This window comes from Furipterus horrens, unplaced genomic scaffold, assembly GCF_987537825.1.
Source record: "Furipterus horrens unplaced genomic scaffold, mFurHor1.1.pri manual_scaffold_5, whole genome shotgun sequence".
Lineage (NCBI taxonomy): Eukaryota > Metazoa > Chordata > Mammalia > Chiroptera > Furipteridae > Furipterus > Furipterus horrens.
Genome location: NW_028327175.1, coordinates 126,699,507 through 126,726,650, shown reverse-complemented (window position 1 = coordinate 126,726,650; position 27,144 = coordinate 126,699,507). Strand labels below are relative to the sequence as shown.

At 46.3% G+C, this 27,144-nt stretch overlaps 1 protein-coding gene across 3 annotated transcripts in view; it reads left to right on the top strand.

The window, feature by feature from the left end:
* The window catches only part of PRKCB (protein kinase C beta), a 350,360-nt gene that overhangs the window by 185,080 nt on the left and 138,136 nt on the right, over positions 1-27,144 (top strand). For all 3 annotated transcript variants that reach the window (XM_090277733.1, XM_090277732.1, XM_090277731.1), the window contains exons 4-5: positions 8,482-8,593; positions 10,604-10,732. In XM_090277733.1, coding sequence (XP_090133859.1) covers positions 8,482-8,593; positions 10,604-10,732 — 241 coding nt within the window. The remainder of the gene's footprint in view (positions 1-8,481; positions 8,594-10,603; positions 10,733-27,144) is intronic.

Below are 27,144 nucleotides of genomic sequence, written 5' to 3'. Positions count from 1 at the left end.
AAATGAATGGCTCATTGCTTTAGTGGAGGGAACTGGCACAGGAAATTCAGACCGAAGTTCAAGAAGTGGGAACACATATGGGGTTTACTGAGAAAAGTTACAACTCAGTGGACCTAAGGATGCCCTGATCAGCAGTTATTTGTAATTAATAACAATAGCTCTTTGGCAAGCAACTGTTCTAAGGTTTTAAGTAATTCAGTCACCATAATAATCCCAGGGATTAGTTTACAGAAGAGGAAACTGAAGTATGAAGAGTTCAGACATGTGGCCAAGGGTTACAGCTAGTAAGTGGCGGAGCTGACATCTGAATCTAGAGAATCCCACCTGGAGCCTCACCTTTAAATACCCAGCTGTCCACCTCTTCACACTGCACTGAACCCTATACTAGTTTGAAGGTCACCTGCCCAGTCCAGGCCTCACCTGCTGGAAAAGATGTGGCTTCTCATACCCTGATGACCCAAGGCACCAAATTGGGACTGAATCTGCAGGTCCAGTGCTTAATGCCTTGGGGCCACTTAGAGTAGGGCTGGCTTGTATTTGTAGCCTTCCAGAAGAAAACTCCTGTTTCCTGTGAGAATGAGGACCCCACTCTACCTGAGGGTGGGTTTTCACTGCCCTTGGAGGCTCAGTGAATGAATGCAACTGCTGTTGGCTCCGGTGATCTCCCTTGGCTATGCTAGTGGGGAGTTACAAACTCAGATGCCTGCAGGGGTCATGCAGTGTCCAGCAGGCTGGTTAGGGACTGGGGTGACTTACAGAATATAAGCCTCACCGAAAGGGCATGGCCAGGACTCAGCTCCAGCCAAGGGCTGCCTTTAGGAGAGCTGGTTCCGTGTTACCAGTTCTGAGCTCTTCACCAGAGTTCTGTATAATCTGAGGGACACAACACCCCCATAAAATTGTGGCTTCCTACTGCCTTGAGTCCCACCCAGGGGCCTAGAAATACATCTCTGCAAGAGATATGCATGTATGCCAGGGAGGATGGCGTAACCAGTTAAGAATGTCTGACCTAGCTAATGAATTGAGATCGCTGGTTGAAATAACATATCCTGGAAATGTGAAGACTAGCTTAACATTAATGGCAACTAGGAAGAGTTTAGGGAAAAAAAAGAACTTTTCTAGGAGGATATAAAGGAAGGCTCAACATGTGATGTCTCTCTGTCTCTGTTTCTCTCAGTCTCTCTTCTCTTCTCTGTCTCTCTCTGTCTCTGTCTCTGTCTCTTTCTGCTTTCTGGGCTGCAAGCCTGATTCTGTGTATACCCCACCGCCACCCCTACTTAATGCAGCTCCAGCACCCAGCCCAGCACAGGTCCTTGTTCTGAATTCTGATTGGCCTAGTTTTTCCTTTATAAATTGCATGTCACTGACCAGACCTTGGTCCATTCAGCAGGGGCAGGAAGCATGAGGTCAGATGCCCTACTGCCCACTGAGCTGGTTCTGTGGTGGGGATTTTTCTAGAAGGGACAATAAGTAGGGTTGACAAAAATTGATATTTCCAATATATTCTGGAAGAATATGTGGGTGAGAATATCCATGGAAGGTTTGAAAGCAGAAAATAATGTTGGCAGAGGGGTGGGTGGTATAAAATGCATGTGTTTAGATGATATTATAAACCTAGGATATGTTAAGAGTATGGTACTGAGGCAGAAATAAAGAGATCAGTGAAGCATAAGAGAAAATTTAAAAATGAACGAAGGATACATGAGAAATTAGTGTATGATAAAAGAGGCATTTCAAATCAGCAGGGAAAAGAACATTGTATACATTTTTTCTTTGTTACAGCCGGCTACACACTAAGAAGAAATTGAAGGTCTTTCCTCAGAGCTCCTGTTAAAATGCGTTGCAAGGGAAATAATGATTACAGTGTAAAAGGTGAAACCGTAAGAGAATGAAGACGATATTGGTGGAGGATTTCTAAATACAGCAGCAGAAACAGACATAAAAGAAAAGGGGAATATAGGAAATTTGCTACCAATCATTTAGAAAGAAACAAGCTTGAATTTAAACATGGAGAGAAAATTCATGAAAACACAGACTGTTTATTAAATGTTTATCTCACAGTGGCTGCCAGGCAGTGCCCATGCAGTGGATCATGGAACTCTCTCAGCATCTTAGGAATTAGGTATTGTTATTATCATCATCCCTTTTTTGGATGAAGAAACTAAAATTAGAAAGTGTTAAATGACTTCCCCAGAGTTGAAAAGCTAAAGACTGCCAGAGCTGATCATTAAATTTGAACACAGCTATTAGTTAACCCCTGATAATGACATTGACTCCAGTGCAGATCTTAGCCCAGGACATCATATTTAAAATTCTACCAAAGTTCACATGTCAGACACTTGTCCTTCAAATTGAATAATAAGTTATTTGCCAAAGGGGTGGGGGCTAGAAGAAGTCATGGTGGGTCAGATGCTGGAGCAAACTGTCACTGGGCACACACATTTACACAGCAGTATCAGTTCTGTTCACTCACCAAATCACAGTGCAATCACAGCTTCTTACATATGCACTTCACATTCAGAACATGTCAGTCCACATGGTCCCATTAAGGCTTTCCTGCTTCTGTGTGTTTTGGGAGTTTTTGGCGTTTGGTTGCACTTTGGGGCATGGTGTACTGTTGTGTTTACCAGCGTGGTGGTACCTGCTGGGGGATTTTTGTATCCCTTCTTGCTGTCTCACAAAAAATGGTAACATGTGACCTGCACCCTTCTGCATCTTGAGTTTCTCTTTCCTTTTTCAGTTTCACTTAAAAATATACCCTTGAGATTGTTCCATATTAGTGCAGAGTGCTTTCTCGTTCTTTATATCTGAGTAGTGTTTCGTTGTGTAGCTGGACTGTAGTCTATTTTAAACAGCCTTCTTCTCCCTACCACACTTGGCTTGTTCTTGTGACCACTACTTCAAGGAACAACTGTGTACATATATTATTTCCTTTGTAGGAGGGTTGACCTTCAACATAAATTTCCAGAGTGGGATGACTAGGTCCAAAGGAAAAGCCATTTGTAATTTTGATAGATAGATAGTGCCAAATTGTTCACAGAGGGTTGGCCTGCCCACCAGGAATGTATATATCTATCTCCTCAGTTTCTCAACAGAGACTGTTGGGATGAACATTTAAAATTTTCATTTTAAGAGTTATCTATTTTACTTAAAGGTGTAGTAGTAAAAAAAAACCCATAATTTGTGGATTGATCCCCTGAGTTCACACTGTTACAGAGTTTTGTTTTAAAACAGGCTTACTGAAGTAAAAAACTGGCATGTTGAGTAAAGCAGAGTGCCAGGTAAATGATATTATATTGGTAGGTAGTACATAGACATGCGAAATTATGATGGTTCATGACTGAAGCTTGGGAAGTGTCACCATAGTTATTTTTTCTTGTTGGAATAATAAAATCAGCAACTTGGTCTTCCTGTGTGCAGGGCACTGTGCTGGGAGCTTTAATATCACAACAAATCTGTGAAGTGGGTACTGTGGGTTTTTTGGGTTTTTTTGTTCGTTTGTTTGTTTTTAAAGATTTTATTTAATTTTAGAGAAAGGGGAAGGGAGGGAGAATGAAAGGGAGGGAAACATCAATGTGTGGTTGCTTCTCGTGTGCCACCAACTGGGGACCTGACCTGCAACCCAGGCATATGCCCTGCCTGGGAATCGAACTGGTGACCCTTTGGTTTGCAGGCCAGCACTCAATCCACTGAGCCACACCAGCCAGGGCTGGGTACTGTATTTAATCTCCATTTAAGAGACTCAGAGAGGTTAAGTCACTTGCCTGAGGACACACAGTTAACTCCAGAGTGTGTGCTTATAACTTTCCCTCTATTCTGAGATTATTTCTGACTGGTTTCTTTATTTTCACCTTGCCTGTCTACCTCCTGGGAAATGGACCTTCAGGGACTTTTGTGGCCTGTAAATAGATGAGAAGACACAGCCTGAATTCACAAGCTGCTTTTACTTCCTCCACAGCTGATGCTGTTGGTGTGCTTTCTTGACCCTGTGCTTCAACTCAGCTTCCTTATTCTTGCAGGTTTGCCTCAGCTCAGCCAGATTTCAACCCACCTGTGAGCAAAGCCACACAGCCCATTCAGAGCAACAAAGGCTATTTTAGGTTTTGACTTAGAGGTCTAAAGATTTTTTTTTTGTTTGTTTCTGATCTGTGCTTCCTTCCTTCTTAGCTTCTTGTGCCCGGGGTCAAGCATTGAACTGAAGATGCTCAGCTGGGACCTGCCTGTCCTTTGTTTCTGGGGATTGGGTGCTCACAGTGAAGACTCTGGTTTTGGGATGGACATAGGGACCCTCAAGTGGCCTGTCACTGGCAGGTGCTACACTTGTGTGAAATGAAGGTTGTCATCACCTGTAACCTGCTGTCAGGTGAAGGACCCTCTGGGGAGGCTGAAGAGCAGGGAGGCAGCCAGGCAACACTCAGGTGCCTCTGCTCAGCTGCCTCCGTCTCTGGGGCCTGGCAGACTTGGATTGCAACCCTGTCTCTCCCGTTTTCTTGCTTTGTGACCTTGGACAAGTTGCTTTTCTAAGACTCTGTTGGTCATCTGGAAAATCATAATATTAATAACTACCCCCTCATTGGCCATCATGTGGTTTGAAAGACATGATATGGAATATGCAGCACAATGCTTTACAGGTAGTCTGTGCTCAGCTCGTGGTGACAGTAGAAGCAAAATAGTTGATTATCATTTTGTTGTTACTCATCAATCTCTTGGATCAGAATCAGAAGTGGAAGGAAACTTGGAACTATAAGCTTGCCTAGTACAAAGCATTGGGGTGCCTGAGCCTCATGATCTAGCAGGGACAGGAATCATTTCAGGATCTATGGAAACCTGATTTCTGGGGGTGGGAGAGATCACCATGGACTGGAGATCGGGTGGTGTTGTTGTGATAGGGATACAATAGTTTCAACCCTATTTCTGAAAGCACTTAGCCCTGAGGAAATGTGCTTACATGTGGTTGGATCCCAGCCTGTGGACTATAGGGATTGAAGAAGGGGTGTCTGGCAGAAGTCGCAAACCCACACTCCTGCAGGGGAAGGGAAAGAGTGAAGCTGGCGTGGTGTGAGACCATAGGGAAGGATGGGGACTGATGGGGACTGTGGGGAACTGGAGAGTGTATCCCTTACCTTAAGGGGACAACCATTACTCAGCCCATAGCAACAGTGTTGCCACAAGCTGTGACTTTTCAACAGGAGCCAGCAATTTATATTTTTAGCTGGCATTTCATGCCTATTAAATATTATCAAATCAACTAATTCAAATTTTTAAGAAGCACTATGTGGGCCAAATATAGCTTATTTACAAGCTTGGTTTGTGAGCAGGGTCTCCAGATTATGACCTCTGAGCATGAAGGAGGACCCAGGCCAGGGATGCAGATAGGCTGCAGAGGGCCCCACCAGTGTGGCTTGAGGTAGGTGTGTCTGGCTGTGAAACAAGTGAAGGAGGGATTGAGGCAGAGGTGGGCACTGCACCTTTGAATAGGATTAAAACAAGACTGTAGGAAGAGTCCTGACTTAGAGACTATGGGTGTGTGTGTGTGTGTGTGTGTGCAAAAAAAAACCCCAGAATTTATTTGTAAAAATTTTGTATTTATTCTTACATGTTTAAACTTCAGCCACTGTCAAAGAACTCTCCATCTGATGCAATACACCTATCAAGACTTTTTTCCTACTGCTCAAAACAGGTTTTGAACTTGTTGATTCTGACACCTTTTAGTGCTTCTGCCGTTTTTTGTTTCACCTCTTCCACATCAGCAAAACATTTCCCTTTGAGGACTTTTTTTCATCGGGAGAAACAAAAAATATCACTTGGGGTAAGATCAGATGAATAGGGAAGGTAGGGCATGGGAGTCATACCGTTTTTTGGTCAAAAACTGCCGAACACTTAGCACAGTGTGGGCAGTTGTGCTCGTAAACCCCCCATCGTGAAATGGGCAAATGCATTGAAAGAGTCTTCAAAAAAGTTCACTGAAGCCAAATGTATCCTCTCACAACAATGCCAGCTGGTACATTGATACAGATGGGTTCCTAGAACACTCATCTAGAGGGGAAAGCCTGTACTAAAAGGGGCCCACCCTCTAGAAGATAATTCTTAGTTTTTTTTTGGTCCCCCCTCATACATGGAGACCAAGTTCATTCCAGGGTGGGTCAATAGCTACAGCCTTGGAGCCTGGGAAGGGAATGTATCATGGTTAAAGACAGCTGACATTTAACTTGTATCCACTGGCACTACAGAACCAGTTGTGAAAATATCAAAATACTTTTAACCCAAAACCACTGGACCTGCTGAGCCTCCTCCTTATACCTCCCACTCATCCTCTTCCCTTACTAACTCCTCCCCACCCTACCTCGCCAGGACTTGGCAATTAAAGAGTTAACTCCCAGCCCAGCTAGGCCCTGTGGTCTATTCTGACTGGTCAGTGTTGGAACAAAAATGGTTGTCAGTATCAACCTTTCCATTCTCGTTGTATGTAACGGATGCCTACCTGGGTCGGTCAGCTTAAGCACAAAGGAGAATTTTTAGAGAACATGGGAGTCAGATGGAATTGGAGGGGAGGGTGCTAGGTTCCTGAGGGACTGGAACTAGGATCACCATCCCTGAGGTCATGTGACCTTTGTCTTTGTTCTTCTCTGTTCCTTGGAGCCACTATAAAAAATAGCCACCTCAGCCCTGGGGCCGCATGTCTCCTAGACACCTGCATCCCAGTCACTGAACATGTGAGGCATTTGAACCTAATATCCACCTCTCTGCCAGTCACCTATGTCTAGGGGGAGTGGACATCTCAAAGTACAAGCCTGCCCATCTCCGAGATGGCACTTGTCAGGGGCAGGCATGGAAAGGCACCCCAAAGGATTCCCCTTGAGGATCGTGGGGTCAAAAGGACCCCAGTGTGGTTTTATTTCAAACTCTTCTAGGTGGCAAGAGGTGAGGGGCAGAATTGCTCAGGGGACGACGTGCTTGGTCGGGGTGGTCTGAGAGGTTGGGGTGGGTGGATGAAGTCAATACTTAGAAGCATGAGACCTCCTGAAAGCTGAGTGAGGCTGAAGGAGCCTCCCGCAGCCTCCGCGTAAACCATAAAGAAACGAACTCCCCTGCTACTTGCCTGGCTGACCTTCCCCTCTCCTGGATGACTCTAACTTGTCTCGCACAGCGCTCTCCAAGTCATTTTCTTAAACACACATGCATTTGCAGGGGCCGTCAGTGATTAGCGCTGCGATTGCAGCCCTCAGCCCCTACCCATCACAACTCACCGACTCCTTCCTGCTGGTCGTGTGGGCAGTGCTGTGCTTGCCAAGGCTGGGAGCCCTGGGCAAGTCCCCGCACCTCTGGTCTCTCGGTTTCCTCATCTGTAAAGTGGGGGCAGTACGTGGAATATACTTCATGGGGATGTTAAGGGATTAAATAAGTTAATGACCAGTTAATCCCCGAAGTAGCTCCTGGCATGAGTCAATGCTCAATAAATGTTAACATTCACTCATTAGATATTTATTGAGCTCCTCCTATATGCCAAATACAGTATATGCTCTGGGATATAATGGTGAGCAAAATTCCCTCATGATGCCTGCAATGTTTGTTACATGCAAGATGCTATAACAAGCCCTTAAATACAGTGACTTAAACTAGACAGAAGATAGGTTTTCTCTCTGGTGTCTACCCAAAAGGACAAAGTTCAAGGCTAGTTAGGATGGTTTTATCCTTTCCACACCTGCTTCCAACTTTAGGTTCAAAGTGGTCACTTCCAGTTCTCACCGTCTTCCAGCCAGTGTGAAGGGGGAAACGGTGTGGTGGGAGTGTTTATACATTCTTTTAAAGGAATTGACCCCTCAGCACACATACCCCGTTGGCCAGAACTCATCATATGGCTATAACAGTTGCAAGAGAGGCTGGGAAATGTGATCTCTAACTGGGTAGCTGTGCTCTCTACTAAAACTCAGGGATTCTATTTTTAAAGGGAAGAATGGATATTGGTGGAAATCTAGCAGTCTTTGCCACAACCTACTATTTATTGGACTTTGAACTCTGTTCTCTAGGAGATGAGGTACTAGCTGATGGCCTCATGCCCAGGCTTGGGTTTTAGATTGCTCCAGAAGCTTCTTCAGAGCATAAAAGGGGGATAAATAGAGCAAGTGGACTTGTTTAACTGCTGAATTTGTTTGTCACTTTGTTTTGTTGTCTTCAGAATCCTTGCTGCAGGCAAAAACAGTAGGCTGGGTTCTCAGATGGAGGCCTTATAGGCACAGTGAGTGTGCTGGGGCTGGAAAGGGGACCGCCTGCTTCTTACTCAGTCATCTTTTTAATCACAATTTACCAGGCATCATATCTGGGCACAGGGCTCCAGGGATGGTCCTAACAGGTGTGATTAGCGCTGGGGCCCAGGTTCAGTTCTGGGTGCATTCTCCAGTGACGCTCGGTGCAGGGTGAATGCTGGCATGCCACACTGACACACTGATGCTGGCCTTTTTTGTCTGCTTCTCTTGGCCTTAGGATCCCCGGAGCAAACACAAGTTTAAGATCCATACCTACTCCAGCCCCACGTTCTGTGACCACTGTGGGTCACTGCTGTACGGACTCATCCACCAGGGGATGAAATGTGACAGTAAGTACATTTGCTCTTTAACAGGTGGGCTGCTTCCTCCTGGTTTGGGGACCAAGTCTGAAGAATGTTCTCTCAAGTCCTGGGTAGGCTGGTATGCTGATTGTATGCTGCTGAGTAATGATCCTCTCGCCCCAAAGTGGAGTGGCTTAAAACAGTAACTTTATTTCGCCCATGATTCTGCAAGGCAGTCTTTGGGTTTGGGCTGGGCTTCCTCATGTGTGAGTGGTGGGTTAGCAAGTTGGCTGGGAGCTGTCTTGGCCTGGACAGCTTCACCCATATGTCCAGAAGGCTGGCTGTCCTTTGGGTGATGGGGATGATGGGGCCACATGCCGTTCATCCTGAGTAGGCTAGCCTGGGCTTGCACACCTGGAGTTTGCAAGGTCCCGGATGCTTTAAGAGAGCAAGTCCCATTGATGAAGCAGGTCACAGGGCAAGGTTCACATTCAGTGTGGGAGGGGACAGCTCATGGGTGTAGATACAGGGAGGGGTGGGCAAATCGGGCATATTGCAGCTGTTTCCGTCATGCTGAGCAGGGTCCATGCCCTCTCTGCATGGAGAAGATCCACCCCCCTTCAACACCCATAGGTTCATGCCAGAAGAGGGAAGTGACTGGTTCTCTGATCAGGCTGAGGTGGGGAAAGGCAGGTGAGGGCAGGTCTGCTTTTTATTAAGCAAAGGACTGAATGGCTGGTGCAGAGAAGTGAGCAGACTTTGAGAGCTTTGGTTGCGCAGGGACATGGGACTCAGTGTGCTGATGGCTCCCAAAGGCCTGTTGGCCTGCAGCAGGCTGAGCTGTCATGGGGCTTCTGAGATGTTGATGACAGAAGGAGACATTCACAGGGGCAGACTGATCGGGAAGAGTACGAGCACGGATGGGCTGGGGGAGAGGGGAGACGGAGAAGCACACTCCAGCGTGCTCAGACAGGCGCAGCGGATGGACGACACACACGTGCTGAGATGCAGGGAGAAGTGGGCTGAAAGCAGCTACAGAGACGGCGCAGTGAGAGAAAGATTCGAGCAAGAGGAGGGGCAGACAGATCAGTGGACAAAGTTATTGGGAGCGACACAAGCTCATGCAGGGGCACAGATATGGAAAGAGACCAGGAGACAGAGACAGGGTTCCTGGATCATATCACACACGTGATGGCAACTGGTTAGATTCAGTTTAAAGACATATTTTATTCTTCTGGCCTGCATCCGAGTTTTTCCTTGGAATTAGTTATGATGAATACTTTGGGGGCTGCACTCAGACCCTCTTCAGACCCCACTGCCCATCTTCCCCCTGCTGCTGTGGGTTCACAGCTGCACCCCTTGTAGGGAATTGCCCTGGGGTCTCTCTCAAGATGGTGCCCCTCCCAGGGGGTGGTTCATTGCCAAAGCTGAGGACAACCCTGAAGGGCCATCTGAGCCCAGAACCCCCTTATGGTCAGCCTCAGTGCATCCCAGGCTACTCCCTCCCAGAGCACTCACCATAAATCTGCTCACAACTCCCCTTCTCACTCTCTTTCCGGGGAACTCAATCAATTATCTGCCAATATCTAAAAATTGGAAGACGGCCCATGCAAATCAGAGTTCCCTCTATCTTCACAAGCGGGGAGACTTGGCCACCCAGGGCACGTGCCTCCCACAGCTGAGCCTGAGGTGGGTGGCTGGGTCGTCAGGTGGGCCAAGTCCCGTCACACGCACATCTTCCCTCACTTGTGTCACTTGTGACCTGGCCTTGCAGTTTGTGATTCCCGCCTCAGTCCTTGTGGGTATGCAGGGCACACCCTTAACCTTTGGGAGGACAGACAACTTCCACTTCCTTTGCCCGTTAGGGTCTGAGGGAGGAATAGTTGGAGAAGCCTCTCAGATGTGATCTGGGTGGGCAGGCTTGTTTTGGTCAAGCCTGGGCGCCTCAGCTGCCTTGAAGGGAAGGAGGGGACAGAAGGGGCCCAGCCTGCCGGGTTAGAGCCAGAGACCCGTGGCACCAGCCCTGCCAGCCTGAGCCTTGCCCTCTCTGCCCTGCAGCCTGCATGATGAATGTCCACAAGCGCTGTGTGATGAATGTCCCCAGCCTGTGCGGCACGGACCACACGGAACGCCGAGGCCGCATCTACATCCAGGCGCACATTGAGAGGGACGTCCTCATCGTGGTTGGTAGGTGGCCCCCTGTCCGGTGAGGGGAGGCTGGTGGAAGGATCGGACTCTGTGATACCACCTCCCGCTCCTGCATTATAGCCCTTCCCTGCTGCAGGCACCCCTAGAAATGCTCTGGGCACCTTGGGGGTGCTGAGCTCAGAGATTTCCCACTCCCCTTCCTTCCCCTCCCTTTCCCACTCTTTCTTTCAGTATTTTTGTAATGTGCCATTCTAGTTCCTTTGTTAAGATTACATAGAAGGGATGCTGGGTTCTTTCCCAAATGTTTTCAGTGGGAAAGATAGAATCTTGATGAAAAATGCCTAATTTGGGAGAGTCACCTTGGGGAGGAGGAGGGAGCAGGGTGCACACCCGGGAGCTTTCCATGTATTTAAAATATTTCCTTCTTGTCCCTGACAGTGCCTACACTGGTCCCTGGTATACTATTCTCTGTACTTGTGATACTTGTGAAATATTTTGTAATGAGAAGGAGGGATGCTATAGCCTGCTGTAGAGGTGCGTGAGACTGGGGAGTAACGGGCAGCGTGGTGTCTGCCATTCGGTTAACGGGCCTTTCCAGAAGCTCCTGGCTCTGACCTAGACACTCTGGGAAAGAGGAAACTTGGCTGCAGTTCACTGGTAAATATGCAGCCATAAAGCTGAAGTCAAACTTAACACTGAACTGTCCAAGAGTGGGCTATTATAGCTAATTAACATGATTAAGGTTTTATGACTTGGTAACTTAGAAAACTTATCATGGACGGGATTGATTTTGCAAAAAATGGTCTGTTTCTGAGGCCCCAAAATGGTTCAGTAGCTCTGATGTGCTGAGCCCTGTGCTGGGAGGGGACTTACCTGCAAAGTATAAAAGTTGAAAAATTTCCCTATAAAATATAATTCCTGTTTTCAGTTGAGGTTCGTAACACCCAGTGACTATTCATTGAATTGCTTTTTCCTCTAAAAGGAAGGCAGGTGGCTGACTTCTTCCCACCGAGATACTTGGGGGTTCTGGGAGAGAAACCTGCGGTCACGTGTTCAAAAGTAGCTGGTTTTCCCCATTGACTAAGCATCCTAGTGCTGAAGAGGGAAAAAAAATGAGACCCTGCTGCCCGCTACTGTCATCTTCTAGGAACGCCACAGTTTCAGATATGTTCCTGGCACCTTTCTGCAGGCTGTCGTGGTTGAAGCAGCCTACACTTCTGGACCTCACTGAGTGAACAGTGCTCCAGACCTTGCTTCTCATGGCATCCTCAAGGTTTATCCATTGTTCCCACTACCAAAAAGAAGTACAGTTATGTGATGTAATGAATGGCAGCAATCATACGGCAACCTAAAATGTATCAAATCCATACATTGTTGGATGTCAATTATATCTCAGTTTTAAAAAGCTTACATGTTATCTCTTTCATTACTCACAACAACCTTATGCAATATCTATTATACTCATTTTATGAAGCTACTGAGGCTCAGAGAAGTTATGCTTCTAAGAGCTTACTCCAGTAATAACAATAATAATAATAACAATAATACAACAGTTGATCTTTGAGTTCTTAATGTGTCAATCACTGTGCAAAGCACTTACAAGCAATCTCTAAATTTTTTTCAGTAACTCTGCTGAGCTAAGGAATAGTGTTATTCTACCGGTCAGGAAGCAGGCTTAGAGAGTTACACACTTAGTCATGGAGGTCTGTTTGACTCTTAAGTATGATATATTAGGTTACTGTGGAGTTCAGGTCCCTGCACACACACACCATCCCTTATTTATTCACTTTGTGGTTTAGCTTAGTTACCTCTTATGGGTATTCCTTGATGTGTCTTAGTTCCACCTGGTGCAATACCATGTTCCTTCAAATTCAAGGTCAAAGTCTTCCTCCTTCATCACATTTATGCTCTGGCTGATGGTTCTGAGGCAGTTTAGTGCATGCCTATGAATTTCTATTTCCTGCTGCTGCCCTAACGAAATACGAAATGGATGACTTAGAAGAACAGGCATCTATTCTCTAAGTGTTATGGATGCTGGAAGTCTGAAATCAAAGTGTTGGCAAGGCTGGCTCCTTTTGGAGGACTCTGAGAAAGAGTCTGGTCTATGACCCTCAGTTTCTGGTAGTGGCAATGAGTCTGTTGTGTTCTCCAGTCTCTGCCTGCATCATCATGTGACAGTCTTTCTTGTGCATCTCTGCGTCCAAATTTCTTCTTATAAGGACACCAGTCATTGGATTAGGGACCCACCCTTACCTAGTGTGACCCTATCTCAACTTGATTTCATCTGCAAAGACCCTATTTCCACATAAGGTCATATTTACAGGTACTGAGGTTAGGACTTGAATATATTTTTTGAGGGGTACAGTTCAAACCATAACAAGGGGAGGAAGGAGGAAACTTGGAAGTGAGGGGCCTAATAACTTGATGCTCAGAGTTCTGTTAGCATTAATTGAGAGCTACAAGCATTTAAATCACACTTTATGGTTTTCTAAGTGCTTTGATATTGGATCATCTGATAGAGGTAGTGTAGTTGCCGTCACACAGAAAGGGAAAGTAAGGCTCAGTGAGGCTGAACAACTTGCCTGGTGTCACATGCAGCACCTGGGCTTTCTAACTGCAGGTCACTGTGCCCTACTATTGCTCCTTCACCATGCTGGTCATATTCAGTACTTGACACAAGCTTGTTGATTGATTGGTGATGGAAGAATTTCATGCTTTGACTATTGTTCTCTAAAAATAGAGCTAAGATGGACATTTTTGTCCAAGTGATTTATTGGGGCTGCTCCTGCGGGAAGAAGAGTGAGGATAGAGCAGGGAGAGGCTTAGCAAGATTGTGGTCCCCACTGAAGACTAGCCTTAGCCTGCTGTCATTGAGGTCTGGACCTAGCACGCAGCACAAAGTCTGCCCCTCCTTATGGCCAGAGGGCTGTTCCATGAGGATCAGTCAGTGCTATGGACTGAATTCTATCTCAAGTCGTATGTTGAAGCTCCAACCCCCAGTGAAATGTTATTTGGAGATGGGGCCTTTGAGAGATAATTAGGGTTAGATGAGGGCTCTCATGATGGGATTAGTAAGTAGCTTTATAAGAAAAGGAAGAGAGATTTCTCTCTCTGCTTTGTGAGGGCACAGCAAGAGCCAGGAAGTGGGTTCTCGCCAGAAATCAAATTAGCTTGCACCTTGATCTTATTTTTTTGTTAATTAATTAATTAATTATTTTAGACAGAAGAGAGAGGAAAGGAGGGAAGGAAGGAGGAAGGAAAGAAGAGAGTGAGGGAGGAAGGGGGGAGAGAGAGAGAGAGAGAGAGAGAGATCCTTTGTTGTTCTGCTTATTTATGCATTCATTGGTTGATTTCTTTTTCTTTTTCTTTTCCAGAGAGTGGGGAAGGAAGGGAGAAAGAGAGGGAGGAAAACATTGATTGGTTGTCTCTCATAGGCCCCCAACTGGGGACCTGGCCCACAACCCAGGCATGTGTCCTGACTGGGAATCGAACTGGTGACCTTTCAGTTTGCAGGCCAATGCTCAATCCACTCGTATATATGCCCTGACTGAGGATTGAACCTGCAACCTTGATTATTGGGATGATGCTCTAACCAGCAGAGCTTCCCACCCCCACGTCCCCCCACCCCCAGAACCTGCACCATTACCTGAGCCTGTCAGCCTCCAGAACTGTGAGAAACAAAGGTTTGCTGTTTCAGCCTCCCAGTCCGTGGTATTTGGTTACAGCAGCCTGAGGTGACTAAGACAGTCAGTCTGTGCTGCAGGGTGCTGGGGTTAGAGGTGCTAGGGTGGTGTTACCTGCAGGCCAGGTGGCTTCTCTGTGGCTGAGGGTGATTATCTGGACCTGGAATCAACCAGGAGCCATTAACCACTGGCATTCCCAGCAGCCAGTGGGGCATTCAGTACACTGGCTGGTGTGGAGGGAGCTGGGCAGGGGCCTGGACACCTGGCTATCCCTTTGATCTCCCCAGTATCCTTCTGGTTCCGTGGTTGGATCTTAGCCAGACAGACCAGACAGCCAAAGACTGAGTGGGACCCTTCCCAGCAGTGCCAGGCCGGAAGTGGCCTGTGGAGTTTGTTGAATCGCCTCCCTTCATCCAGATCGTAGAGGCGCATTCAGTGTTAAGATTTTCTACTCAGCAGCCCAGAACACTCTGCCATTTGCTCTGAATGTCACGTGCACTTTGAAAATCCTATCTTGTCTAGAGGCCGCACCGGGCTGTAGGTGCTTCTGAAAGGTCTGACAATTTCCTCAGATGTCCTGTGGCTACTGAAATCTAGGCTTTATATCTGCTGTCAGGGATCTTCCAGGTCAAGGTCAGAGTGGAAATCTGATTGGCTCTCCTTTTAAAAACTCATGACTGGTTCTCATTGTCCCTAGGACAGTCAATCTGCTGTGGTGATTGTATTGTCTAGTCTCTGTCTCTTCCCTTTTCTTCTAGTCCTTTATCCTCTGCCTCCCACCAATAGGACATCTGCTCATCCTGCTCCTCGGTGTAGATGTTCATCTCTGCCCCCTTGTTTCCTTGCAGCAGTCAAAGCTTTCTCTTCCTGAGGTCTCAACTCATTTTCACCATCAGGGAAGCTTCCCTCAGCCTTCCTTTGCTGTAGATGCTCATAGTGTCTTGAACTTCAGCTGTGTCAGTTGTGGTTGTATGTTGGTTTGGTTAGTGTCTGCATCCCCCACTAGGCTTTAAGCACTTTGAGAGCAGGCCTATGTCTGCTTTGGCTCACCACTCTTTCCCAGCACCTAGTATGATGGACATCACTAAATATAGGTGATATGTGTGTATAAAAGAAATACCACTTGAAGATACTGATAGATACCAGGACCCCACAGACAATCCCCACATCACTGCCTTTTGAAGTGAGGAGCTGAGGTTTAGCAGATAATCCATTTACAGCATTATTCTTATAGGAAGGAGACCATGCAGAAAATCTTGAGGACCAGGTCCAAGGTCAACATCAAATATTACTAGGACAAGAATCCATTTGTTACTAGTCTTTGGAGCCATGACTACCACTACTCTGTGGATAACGTAGAAAAGACACAGAACAGTGGGACTTGTAGAATCATAGGAAACTGCATGGACATCATGATGTCCAGTGGGATTATAGGAGCAGGTCATGCAGTGTCAGAAGCACAGGTTGAAGTTGTAAAGCTGATGAAGCCCATGGCCTTGCACATGTAAGCCCCTTGCAATCCAGTATCTCCTATTAACATAGCAAATGGCATCCCATCATTCCCATTTCCATTACAGCCAGCTGCAAATCCTTAGCCATGTCTATGTTCATACCCATAGTTATACCTTACAGAAAGCTGGGGCTACTTTTTAAAAAAGTTGAAGGGGCAGTTTTTTTGAGGTTTCTCTTTGGGACTTCCATTCAGTGTTCTTACCATCATATTCTGCTGCACAAAACCTTCTTAGACTGAAGCAGCTCCCAGAAAGATCTAGCTAGTCCTCAATATTGTGGTATTTAAATCATTTTCAAAGTCCGACATTCACACATCAGAAGAAGAAAGCACCAAAGAGACATAATTCTTGGCAGTCTATTGGGGAAAGTTGAGGATCACATCTTCCTATATTTAGATTCCAAAAGAGGTTTTCAAGGCACCCTTAGGAGAAAGGAAACTGGTGCTGAAGTCTCACAGAAGATGCTCTTGCTGTTTAAAGAACTCTTTCAAGGTAGAGAAGGTTTTGCCATTATGGGAACTCTAATAAGGGGGAAAGAGTACAAGGAAACCTTTGAGGGCCCATTACCTTGATACCCATGTGGGTACCTTCCTTCTAAAAACAACATGGCAGGACAAGATCAGGATAGCTGAGGGCAGACCTACACTGTACCTGAGGGGTGAGGTGGGAGGTGGGAGGGGGGTTAGTTTGGAGTGATTCGGTATTTACAGTGTCAGAAAGGTGGTGTGTTTTAGGTAACAGGGTAAGATGGGCTCAGTGAGCACAAGTGTTCATTCATTCAGATCTAATGATAGTGAGATCTAGTCTCTGCTCTCAGGGAGCTCACAGCCTATTGGGACAGATAGACATAGATGATTATATTGCAATGTGACAAGTATTTTTATGGCACCGTGGGAGGTTCCAGAGGAATACCTGAAGCTTTCAGAAGGAAGCCATGGGTGAGCTGAGTCTGCAGGAGGTATAGGAGTTACCTGGATGGGGCAAACTCTGTCAGGGTAAATAAGAAAAAATATGCTAGCTATGTTTATTGAGTACTTACTGTGTGCCAGGTGCTTTACATAGATTAGTGCATTGGTCACCTTAATAGTCCTCTGTCATAAGTATTAATATTATGCCCTTTTTACATGTGAGGAAACTGAGGCACAGGGCCAGTTAACTTTCCAAGAGCCAAACCATAAGTGTAGGTCTCAGGTGGAGCCCAGGCAGTTTGGCTCCATGGCCCACAGTCTTACCATGATGCTGTGCTCCAGGCAGAGGGAATACATGCCCCAAAGTTTGGAAACTGGAAATGGCTGGGGATGTAGGAGGTTGTTAGCTTGAGTGTGGCTTCCTTTTCTCATGTTCTGGATATAAGCTCCTCCTGAATCTACCTACTCACTCTCCCAGTCATCCATTCATTCATTCAACAATTTTAACTGAGCTTCCAGTGTTTGCTAAGGATATTCTAGACCCTTGGGGTACAGCAGGGGACTAGAAAGTCTCTGCCTGGACAAACGTCACAACCTGGGGTCTTACCAATTCCCTGGGACACTTGGAATCTTTTCTCGTCTTTCTTCCTTTTTCAGCCATGGTAAATCTCCTTCTTTTCAGGGTAAAATTTACTTCCCTTTGAGGATTTTTCAAGATTCCTTCCTTCAATGTGGTGTCTTGTTGAAAATCTCTGAGTTTGGAGACTTTGGAACACAAAACCAGAATGATCCAAAGGCTGTTTTTGCTGTTTGCCCTTCCACATACTTCCCCTACGCTGTCTCTCTGCTTTAAAGGGAAAGAGAAGAGGGGAGGAAAATGGAAATGTAATGAAGAAAATCTCATTTTCAATGGCAGGGGTAGAAAATGTTCATAAATTAGGCTGTTGGGGCCCACCAGGGGGCAGTCTCAGCCTTCAGAGCTGTTCCTCCCCAAAGGCTCTCTGTGACTAGTTGCTCAGACCTTGTACAACAGAGCAAAACCACAGCGCTGTCATTGTTCATAATGGAAAGCATCGCAGAGGACAGTTCCAGAAATAACTTCTCAAGGCCACACATGATAGATTGGGGATAGGACCCAGTTCTTGTGGATTCCCCTCCTCCCTTAGACATTACTCGTTAGTAGTCCCCCCAATCTTGTGTTATAAAAAGTGTCCAACATACAGCAAAGTTGAAAGATTCTTACTGTGAACACCCATGTGTCCACCGTTAGATTCTGCTATTACCTTTACTGTACTTGCTTCATTAGTATGCATGCACCTCTCTCTCCATCCATCAGTTGTCACGTTTTCGGTACATTCCAAAGTAGTAAGACGTTAATTCCCCCCTCAATATTTCAGCATCAGCTAGAATTCAAAACTCACCTACAGCTTTGTTTTTGCTTTTGAGGTGAAATATAATATATATACAGTGATGTGCACACATCTTAAGGTTACAGTGGCTAAGTGTTGACAGATGTGTATACTGTGTAACCCCAACCCCTGTCAAGATGGGGTTACACAGCGTTTTTTTTTTTTTTTTTTTGCTGTCACAGTTGCCACTGGGGCTCTGGGGGAAGCTGGGAACACCATCCTAAGGGCAATCCCCTCTGTGAACAGACATGCATATACCCCAATGCCCCCGTGAGCTCTGGAAATTGGGGCACCATGGTACCCAAAATTCCTTAGACTAGATTATACTTAAAAATGATTATATTTTTTAAAAGAAATTGCAGTTCAGTAAAATAGGTTTTTGAAAGCACTTTGATGTGTACTCATTGGAGAGAAAATTCCCTAAAACAAACTCAGCAAGACACTCATGTGGTTTTGCTTTTCTCTTCAGTGTGTTTGTGGTGAAGAAGCTGAATTAAATCCTATCTTCATCTATGGCATGCTAACTGTCTCTCTCAGCGCCCTGTAGATAGTTGTCTGGAAAACCCCCTGGGGCAAGGACCAGGATCCCCTGCCAGCCCTTCCTGTGAAGACTTTGGCTTATGAAGAGGTAGGTTGATGTCCTGGACACTGAAGGAGATGGAGTTGATTTGAGGAGATGGGTGAGCTGAAGTCTTTCTACTGAATGTTCCTTCTCTTCGTTCCTGAATGTTGAAGTCTCATGAGAATAATCAAGCCTAGCACACTGCCCAAGGACACCAGATCTTGGGATGTGCTGGGTGCACATGTTGTTTCTTAAAATTCCTTCTGAATTGCATCGATGGGGGCATTGCCAGGGTCTGCAGGGCTCTGGCTTGTCGCCAACTTTAGGGTAAGTGGCCCAGCAGTATTTATTAAAATATGTATATATACACACTTTGCCTCTCAAACTATGCTTTGGGAAATTTATCCTTTTGAAATAAAACACATGCAAGCAAGGAAATAAAGTCTAGAACAAACATGTTTATTGATGTTTGGTTTGTGGTGGCAAAGAATTGGAATTGCCTAGTTAGGTTGTATCCATTTTATGGGATATTATTACACAATTGTTGAGAAAAGTGAATTAAAATGGGTGTGTAGGACTTCTATGAGCTGATTATGCTGTTTTTTACACAGATGTATTTATTTGTGAAAATGTATCAAACTATCATTATGATTTGTACACATTTTATATGTATAGTGTACTTAATATGATACTTATACTATTTAAAAACTTAAATAATAAAAATTCTAAATAATTGAAAAACAAAATGAAACACCAAAGGGTCAAAACAATAGCTAATGCCCTGGAGCAGGGGTTGGCAAACTCTGGTCTATGGGCCAGATATGTCCACTGCTTGCTTTTGTAAATAAAGTTTTATTGGCACACAGCTACACCCATTCATTTCCATATTGTCTCTGGTTGCTTTCATGATACAATGGTGAGTTCACTGAGTGGTTGTAGCAGAGCCTGTATGGTCTGCAAAGCCTAAAATATTTCCTCTTTGGCCCTTACCGAAAGCATTTGCCAGCCCATGACCTGGAGAACCATCTCTGATGCATTATTAAGTGAGAGAATTAGGTTGCATAAAAAGATACTTAATTTGATCTCATTTCAAAGAAATAAGCAGCAACAACAGACACTTCCTACATGTGAAGTTATGTTTGTATATTGTAAGGGTGGGAAGTAAGGTGTGGAAGGCTGCAGGCCAGGCTGTAAACACGGATTGCAGAGGGGGTGGGGAGGTGGGAATGGAGAGAGTCCTGTGGAGAAGGGGTTGGTGCCATAGCTTTCTATGTCTCAGGAATTGTTTCTCTGGTTGCAATAAACACATTGCTTTTGTCATTTTTGGAAAACAACTCAGGAAAATTCTAAATAGGAAAAACTGTTTTAAGTAAATGTTCCCCCAACCACAGCAGTGAAAATCAAGGGGCTGATACCAGTGACGGGGTGTCTGTGACTCTGAGGATCGCTGGGTGCTTCCCAGCTTGGGCAGAGCTGGGCCCAAGTTTTGCCTGGGGCTTTTGGGTTTTCACTGTTACAGGCATGTGTCTTGTGTAACATCCATCTTGTGAGCTGGTCCTGCTCTTTGAACCTCATAGTGCTTGCCTTTTGATGGCTTTTTGCAGCCCCTAATGTCCTGGGAAGCATGTTGCCTCTGTTCCTTGCCCAGCTGCCTGCACTAACGCCTTCACCCCACCCTGCTTCTAGGTCTAACTTATTTGACTTACAAAATTCAAATACTCTGGTGCTGTTCCCCACTGTGTGGCCAGCCCAGGCCTCAGAGTTTCTTTTGCAGAGCTTCACACTTCAGAATGGGTTGGCTTTGGCTTCTCTAATTGTGGTACGTGGACCAGCTGTGGCATCAGTTTCACCTAGAAGCTGATTAGAAATGCCGCCTCTCTGGTTCCATCTGGACACGTTCATCCAGAATCCACATTTCAACAAAATCCCCAAGCGATTTGTATGCCCTTTAAAATGCCATAAAATTCCTTGCTGCAGATGATGGCAGTGGGACAGGATGATGTCTCTCTACCAGGCGTTATCTGTGCTGTGCTGCTGCAAGGTGGGGGGCACCATAGGCAGTGTGGGCCATCCAGCCCCACCTTGGCAGTGGCACTTCAGTGATCCTGCAGGGCTAGAATCCCCTTTCCTCTGTGGCCTGAACCTACCTACTGACATGCCTCGGGAAAAGACTCAGTGTAGCCTGAGTCCCTTCCTCAAGCCAGTCATGTAAAATGACCCTGAGCCTCCCTCCTCTACTTTGCTGCTGTCTCCTACCACCCAGGAGAGAAGGCATTCCTTACCCTCCAGTCAGCAGCCCGGGCCTGCTTTTCTTACTGACTGGCTGCAAGCATATACTAACTACAGGCCAACAGAGTATGATCACAAAGCTTGAGCATTGGCTTTGGAGTCAGGCCTGGGTTTGAATTCTGGCTTCTGCTCACCCCTGTGAACAAGACAGTCAGGCACCTTCTCTCATGGTCCCTGGATTTTTTTCTAATGATGGAAACAAACAATAAGCAAAGTACTTTCAGATAGTGATGAAGGCCCTAAAGAAAGTAAAATAAAGCAGTCATGTGATCGAGGATAGCCTGTGGATCCTTGGCAGAGACAATGGCCTCTGGTTGAGACCTGAATGATGAGCAGGAGGGAGTCAGCTTGCTGAAAATCCAGGGCACAGCATGCAGGTGGAGGGAACAGCACAGGCAAAAGCTCTGAGGGCAGGGAGGTGGGCCTGTGCATTGCAGGAAGGGACAGAAAGTGGAGTAGCTGGAGCACTGTGATGGAGGTGGGGGGGATGAGGCTAGTGGGTAAACAGGGGGTCAGGTAGGACTTGTGAAGGAGCAGTATAGGCTGGAGGTACCCCAGGTTGCTTTCTGGAGGAGGCAATATCGGTACAAAGTAGGAGGATGAGCTTTTATTAATATACTGCAGACAAGAACAAGAAAAGCAAGAACACCTATGATAATGAGGGCATTCAGAAGACTTTCCCAGCCATCTCATGTAATCCTGCCAACAATCCTATGAGGTAGTAACTAGTATCACCTCCATATTACAGATGAGGAAATCAAGGTGGAAAGGGATGTTCAATAATTTGCTCAAGTCACACAGATAGGAAGAAGTAGAGCTGGGACTTGAATCCAAGTATTGTTTCCAGAACACTGTGCTCTGGGACACCCTTGATCCTGCCTCCATCCCTCTTTGGTGGGCTGGTGATGGTGGATATCAACCACAGCTCCCTTTTCTACTGTACTTCTTATGTGCCGGCTGTGCTATGACTTCTACAAACAGCCCTGATGGAACTCCCCTCATGGCCTCAACTGTTAGGGCAGCTCTTTCCATGCTGCAGAAGAGGAAATGGAGGTGCAGGGTTGATACCTAGGGCTCTGTTTTCCTAACATTCCCATTCGCCCATTCTTCTCCTCTGGGTGTCTGGGAGCCAATGTTTGCTGGACTGTGAGGATGAAGATGATACCACACCATCACTCTGGCCTGTCTTTTTGCAGAAAGACAGACTTCATTAGCCAAACTAAGAAGCTTGCTGAATTTCTAGGTTGTGAGTAGTAGATAGATGGAGGTCTTATCTCTAAACATTGCTATGGTAGGGCCAGGGGCTGGGTTATTGGATGCTGGCCACCCTCTCTACTTGGAAGGTAAGGAATACCTGGATAGCTTGGGAAGGTAAAATGAGGGTTGTACCCACCTCATACAGCTGGACTATGTAAAGAGTTTAGAATACAACCTGCTACAGCAAATGCCATATGTGTTTGCTCTTATTTCCATAGGATTGATTTGCCCAGCCCTTTCTGAGTTTCTTGGCTGGTTTTTGCCTGTTTTGCCAAATGTGAAGTTTCCTGTTAGTGGCCTTTTTATTTTCTCCCAAAGCAGCCATGTGGACACATGGTTTCATGAGAGAGAAGTCCGGGACAGGCAGAGGGAGCCATAGTCGGGGGCACCCTCCTTGGCCATGGCATATCCTGGAGATCTTACAACATCTAAGATGTATCTTTCATAAGGCAGTGAGGTATTTGGGACTGCTCGCAGGGGCTATGTGGCTCTACCTAACATGGCTGGAGAAAGGTTATCTGCCCAGCTAGTACTCAGGGGACCTGGTTTCTACACCTGTTACTTACAGATACTGTTGCAATGATATTTTCAGCCAACATTTACTAAGCATTTACTATATGCCAGCTGCCTTAAAGGGACCATCTATTGTAATTCTCCCCTTGAGCCTTTGAGGTTTTACCCCCATTTTCTTTTTTCAGGAGAAGCTGCAGTGGGGTGAGGCTGAGTACCTCATTTAAAGTTTCACTCTTATAAAGTGGCAGATCTAGAATTCAAACCCTGGGTTGTTTGATTCCAGGGCCCATGTCCCTAACAGCTACGCTGTCCTGCCTCCTTGAGTGCTCTGGGGCAGCTGCAGTGCAAGCTGGGGGAATTGGGGGCATTCAGCAGGTGAAAGGGAGAGAGATAGAAGAAAGTTCACAGTAGTCTTTTGAGAAAGTGTTCTCACAAATAAAAATGGGCTCACTGGGTGTTCAGATTACGCTGGGAAATGTCAGGGTACTAAGTGGTTTGAGCATGGGGGAGGGGCAGGTCTTCATGGGAGAGCAGCTTCCCCCCTGGTATCACAGATGCTGGGCCTCTGAGGCCCCTGTCTTCAGGGAATTGGAAGCACTCTGAGGACCATGGAATAGGGATTTACTGGAGGGGCAAGATCTTACACAGGCTTGGAGAAGCTGGGTACAGGAAGGTCTGAAAGGACAAGTCAAAAGGTCAGAGGAAGAGCAACAGTCCAGCCAGAAAGGGCAGAGTTGATGGGGACTCCAAGGAGCCAGCCATGTCAAGCTGCTGAAGTCCATATTAACTTTGTGGAGCTTCTACCAGTTTCTTCCCATGGGTCATGCAGAACAGGAGTGTCGAAAGCCTTGACTTACCTGAAAACAGTTCTTAGGTGCCCCAGAATCTTTCCATTCCTAGGTGAAGCTGCCCTAGCTCCTTCAGCCATGGCCATCTAATCCCTACCCACAACCCACAGCTTCCAGCTCCACCTGTCATAGCTAAAGTGTCTCCTCCCCATATTCTCCCGGACAGCCCTCCAACTGGAGCAGCTTTCCTATCAAGCACAATGTCCAGTTGAAAGGGAAGCTTCCAGGGGTGGCAGAGGAGAGAGGGTTTGGTGCCTCCCCGATTCTAGATCAGTGGCTCTCAACCTTCCCTTCTGCAGTCTGCTGTCCTGTTCTATCCTCTTCACTTTCCTTTAAGAAATCCTTTGAGAAAAACCATCTTGACCCTCTCAGTTGTTGTCACTGACCATTGATGGATGTGTCAAGACCCACTGTTTGAACAAGACCATCCTAGACAATGTAGTTCTCTTTCTGCATCCTGAGGTGACTTTATTCTTTTTAGAGGGCTTGAGGTAAGGCCAACCACATCACACTGTTGGTTTGCTTTGGGTTTACAGTCAGTTAAACCTCATTCCCACACCACCAGGTAGGTGTTGCTAGCCTATGTTTCCCACATCCTTGTGCAGTGTTTTGGGGTTTTATCAGACTTAAGGGTGAGCTGGATATGTTCCATCTCTTTGGGTGTTGCCCTTTGCTCTAGGGCTGTGCTGTGAACTTCTTGTGTCCTCTCAGTCTTGGAGTCTTGGCCAGTGTCTTTTGGATGTCATGTTCCTCATACTGCTCTTTGTATTAGGTCTGTGCCCTTCCTCACTGCTCCCCATCTTTCTGTTTATTTTATTTTTAAATGTAAGCCTTATTATTCAGGATGGTGAGACTAATGGATCAGGAGACTATGGCGACTGAAGTGATAGTTTGCTCCTCATGGTTTCTAAGAGGAGCGGGCAGACGGAGTGGGAGGGACATGTGGACACAAGTCTTTCTTTTAGTTTCATGGGAGAACAGTTGAGGCGGTGTGCGTAGGCTCAGGGCTGCTAGTTTGAATGACTTCAGTGGGCTCTGGCGTGTAGGGGCATCGCTGGTGAGTTGCCTGGTCCCTGGTCCTTGGGCAGTCAGTGTAGAACATAGTGGCCCTGAGTATGAGAGCGCCATGAAGGAGGCAGTCGGGGTGTGGGCTATGGATTGGTTGGTTTGTATGTGAAAGGTGCGCTTACAACTGAGTCTTCTGTTGTCTCTAGGATTTGGCTGGCCCAGGGCAGGGCTGTCTCTCTGGGATCAGCAAGGCCCCAGATGTAAAAGGATCAGAAACACAAAAAATAAAAAGCCATGATTAATACTTTTTAAACTATTTTTACTTAATGATATTATCAAACTAGTATATGTATAGAGATAAAAAAAAATCTTAGTGTGCACTGGAGAGCTTATGATGAAAAGCAATGTCCCCTGCCCCACCTGAGTTCCAGTCATTGGAGTAGAGCTTCTCCAACCTGAGCAGGCATCAGAATCACCTGGCCAGTGTCTGGGAATTTGGATTTCTAACAAGTTCCAGCGGACTACGCTCTTTTTCTGGTACTCTTACTCTGCATTTTAATGACAGCCTCTGTCACTGTGGCAGTTCACGACCCATGGCTCTGGCTCCCTGAGCAGCACTGAGCCCTCTTGACACGGTGCCCCTGTTTCCCCTCCCCCACACACCTGTCGCACAGGTGTACCATTATTAGTTCACTCACTCGGCAAACAGGATTACTACTGAGCATCTTGTAGGGGTTGGCACTGACCTAGTCACTGGGATTTGTCAGAGAACAAGACAGAGTCCTGCCCTCATGGAGTTTATTCTAGTTCAGGATTTTCCTTTTAATGACCAGATAGACTATGGAGCCATGTGGTCACTGTCACAACTACTCAAGTCTGTGATTATAACAAGAAAGTGCCAGAGACACTATGTAAATGAATGGGTGTGGCTATGTTCCCATGAGACTTTATTGACAAAAACAAGGGCAAGCTGGACTTTTCTCTAGGTACTCTGACCACGCACTGACCACGCTCATTCCTGTGCTACTGATGCTATTGGACATTCTTAGTACAAGACTTGCATGCAATTAGACCAAATCATACTAGCGCAGTCTCTTGGAAATATTTGGAATTTTCTCTCTGTCTGGCCTTGTCCATGATGTAATCAGAGCTTTATTTAGTTGGCTATCCGTCCCAGAATAGTGTGTTTTCCATCTGTGTGCATCAGTGTGGTCTGATTGGTCTTGTTTTCCTAGAGGACAGAGGCTGCTGTATGGGCTTGCTGTGCATACACACCCTCTCTCCCTAGGATACTCCCCACCTACAGATAGGGTGACAGAGCTGGAGTCCTGTTGAGTGTGCAGTGCAAATGAGGTGCAAATGAGGGTGTGCACTGGCATGGGCCCGGAGGTCTGAGCTCTGAGGGCTTTTGCTCCCCTCTTCACCAGGAGACTGCTAAACCTGACAGTTCCTTTAACACCCATTTCTGCCCACCAAAGGGCTCTTAATGAGAGCAGAAGCTGCTCCTGCATCATCTTCAGATATCTAGTGATTGGAGGCTGGAGAGACAGCTAGCTTCCTATGGGCTGTCAGATGCCACTGAATTATCATCAGCTGCCTGCTGGGCTCTGAGAAGTGCCACGGAGGAAAAGGGGTGTCTGGTAACTGCCTGCTATTGTCTGTTCCTCCTCCTGTGGAGGCAGCCGTGGGTGGCTGGACTGGGGCTCTGGGGTCCTCCCTAGGTGCCTTCCTCAGCTCAGAGAATGGGTCTCTGCAGGGACTTAGAGTAAGAGCTGACAGCCTGTCTTCACCCCCACTCCACCCCCAAGATGAGGATCTATGATCCTTTGACTTTATTTCTTCCAGTCTAACCCCTCTCTTCACCTGTAACTTGAAAAATTCCATTCCAAGTGGCCTTGAATTGAGAAAAGTGACCCAAACTGCAGGATGTTATGGAATGGTTAGTGGAGAACTATGTGGGAACATATTCACAGAGAGCCAATGGATGCAAAGGATGCTTCCGTGACATTTTCTTCTTATCTGTCCTTGTTTTGTGTGTGTGTGTGGGGGGGGGTAGGGGGTGGGGGTGCAGTGCAGCTCCCTTGAAAAACCGTTACAGTCTCTCTCTAAATATTAACATAAAATACATGCAAGCAAGGACCTCCTAGTGTCAGGCACAGTGTTGGACTCTTTCATTGTAGTGATACATTTTATCTCCATGTACAGGTGGAAAACTGAGGCTCAGGGAACTTAACTGACTTGCGCAAGGTCATTTGACTAGTAAGTAGCAGAATTGAAGTTTGATCCCAAGTTGTTTGAGTCCTTAGCCATTGTGGGAAACTGAGGATTTAGGGGTGGAAACGGCGACTTAACTGAGGACGAGCATGCTTCCGTTCAGCCTTGCAGCAGAAGCATAGCTCCCTTCCTCCCTTGGGTGTGGTCCTCCTTGGCCTTGACCATGATTTCCCCAGCATCCTCGTGCAG